The sequence below is a fragment of the Castanea sativa genome, chromosome 6, assembly GCF_040712315.1.
Source record: "Castanea sativa cultivar Marrone di Chiusa Pesio chromosome 6, ASM4071231v1".
Taxonomy (NCBI): Eukaryota; Viridiplantae; Streptophyta; class Magnoliopsida; order Fagales; family Fagaceae; genus Castanea; species Castanea sativa.
The window spans coordinates 19,546,362-19,549,177 of record NC_134018.1 but is presented as its reverse complement, the minus strand read 5'-3'; the positions used below and the strand labels follow the sequence as shown (position 1 = coordinate 19,549,177).

The 2,816-nt window shown below is 41.4% G+C and overlaps 1 protein-coding gene across 1 annotated transcript; it reads right to left on the bottom strand.

Moving 5' to 3' along the window:
- Positions 1–416: 416 nt before the first annotated feature.
- Positions 417–1,461, bottom strand: LOC142639589 (serine/threonine-protein phosphatase 7 long form homolog). Its single transcript, XM_075813748.1, has 3 exons — positions 1,271–1,461; positions 1,007–1,097; positions 417–833 (listed from the first exon to the last, which is right to left on the bottom strand). The coding sequence occupies exons 1-3, from the start codon at positions 1,459–1,461 to the stop codon at positions 417–419; spliced, it is 699 nt and encodes a 232-aa protein (XP_075669863.1).
- Positions 1,462–2,816: the final 1,355 nt, after the last annotated feature.

Below are 2,816 nucleotides of genomic sequence, written 5' to 3'. Positions count from 1 at the left end.
ACCTTGACCACGGGTCGATGTACTTCGGGGTGCTGCGTTTGTGCTTGGGGTTGCAGTAGCTGTTGACTCAGTCTCATGCCCATTGTTTGCCTGCCCATTTGCTGCAAGACCACCACCAAGCCCAGCCACATTATTTAGGACACGTCGGACATGGTTGTGTGCTCGGCTGCCTACAGGAAGCATCTCCAACAGTACTAAATGGCTTTCAATCTAAAACGGACAAAGAACCAGTACAATCAGATTTGATCTACTCAAATACTTAACTAAGAACAAAAAGTGTTATTAGAATACTATATGTAATAGAAAGTCATTTTAATTGGAGGTCAGTCAGATCAAACCAGATTTGCTGAAAAAAGAAATCAATTGATTCTACGTTCCTACATGTACTGAAGAAAAAACAAAGTAGGCAATAAAATCTAATTAGAACACATTACCATTATATCTAATTTAGCACTGTTGCGGTCGACATACTTTCGAGTGACCTGATGGTACCAGCGGTAATAATCATGATTGCGAGGCATCTCACCACTCTTAGGAGGTGCATGGCAAAGTCGTTGTTGTCTCGTATCCCATGTAAGGATATACGGTCCATGCTCCTCCCTCCAATTCTTTTCAACCTTCCCATGCAAGTCTATTCTATGTAGTCTATCATCGTACACAACATGGTCGGGCCGCTCTTGCGTCAACCCAAACTGTCGAAGGACACGATCTGGGTGGTGTGTCTCTACTATGCAAAAACACACAAGTCGCACCCTTGCCGTCCACGTATCCCTCCCTGAAACGCAGAAGTCAGGAAGGTGGCCGAAGTCTGCCTCATATGGCTGCCATATAATCTACAATAGAAACAAAAAACAATTATCATAACATCTTAAAATGTGAAACAAAGGAGAATACATAGATAAAGGGAAAAACAAAAATTAAAATAGAAGATATGTTAAAGCAATGATTTCAACATATTCTTAAGGAAAATTAACATAACTTCCACATAAATTTTGTATATTATTACCTGGTCCGGCTGCATTCTAACTAATTGCTCACGATAATAGATCAACGCCGTGCCAAATGGCCTACTCTTCGGGCTTGGCACCCGCACCCACCTACAGTTACGATCCAATAACATAAGATATTACCACTTACTTACTAAGAATAGTACATTGCATAACACACTAACTATCAGGAAAATACTTACTTAAATGCAAGTGGAGCTTTTGGCCATGGGCCATAATCGCATCCAGGTGGAGGCTCTATCCTCGGGCACAAGAATGGCAACCTCGCCCATGTCCAATACTGGACCAATTGCAACGCCCCACCAATCTGCGATGCCTCTTTATCACTTGCCCGGCACAACTCCCTATACAACCATGCCAGGCAACCACTACCCCAACTATACTTTGGCGGATCATGAAGGTTCCGCAGGAACTCCAAGAACATCAGATGCACCCTATCTCCCGACTTGTCCATGAAAATCTTATCCCCTAGTAGCGCTAAAATATAGCACCGGGCATACTGATGTACTTGCTCCTCCGTTGCATCATGAGGCAGTGGCTCTGCAATGCGCTCAACAAGGCGACTAATGAGAATTCTTTGCCCCACCAAAGTTTTGTTGTCATTCTCCGGAACGCCAAAACCAAGCAACTCCACGCACAGTTGCCTCCAATTCCCATCCACCACAGTAGTCGGCCCAACCAAGACCTCACCGTCTATAGAAAGTCCAAAAATGACCTCCACATCTTCTAGGGTGATTGACATCTCACCATGTGGAAGATGGAACGTATGAGTCTCCGGCCGCCATCGCTCAACTAGGGCCGATATTAGGCAATGATCTATCTCTCTAGAAGGGACCCTAAACAATCCTTCTAACCCCACCAACTTGATAATATCAATCACCCGATTATCTTGCATCGTTATCTTTGCCATCTCCTTAGCGCGACCACGGCATGTAAGTGAGCCCGAGTCCTGTAAAATGGATAAAAATTATAGCGGTCGTTAGAATTAGATATACAACTTTCAAAGAACTTGCTAAAAGTCAAAGACAACGTAAAAATTAAAGCAGTTGTTAAAACTAGATATTTCACCTCGCCATTCCAAATGTCCTCTGATCGATGATTTCGTTGTCGCGTCAACAATGAAGGATCTTCTGGACCAGGGCGCACAATCTCTGGCTCCTCATCGATCCCAGGCTCCATACTGCAAAGAGTGCAACAATATTCCACAGAATTAAGTCTTCATAAATAACTCTAATGCCCACAAACAATTATATTAAGCCTAGTGAAATTGTTAAAATACATAATTATTTAATTTCTTAAAAGGGCTGTTAAAGTTCAAGTATGCGCGCACACACACACGTTTATATGTATGTATGTACATAACAAGTCTAAAACTAACAATTTAAACACATTAGATTGCATTCCACCTATAGATTTTGGGCATGTAGCTAAAAAATGGAGGCTCTTACTCTTTCTACTGAAACTAGGAAATATAGTAACTGAACTCCAATTTTCCTAGGCTCAGATTCTTGAGCTTCTACATAACCATGAATGCAGCCAAGGGTTGCTGGAACCAATCTAAAACAGATTATGAGAAGATAAAACAGGTTGAAATGACATGAGCCCTAAATGGGATATAGTATTCTTAATCAGCAATAGACTGCCTTACATTAGCTGTAGACCTAGTTTTTATAGTTCTATATTCTCCTAACAAATACCTACTAGTTTCAAGATTCTCTAGAGACCTATCAAACAAAAAAAAAAAAGATTCTCTAGAGACAACTAACTCAATAATACCAACTAGTCAAAAGTGAGATCAGACTTGTCAAC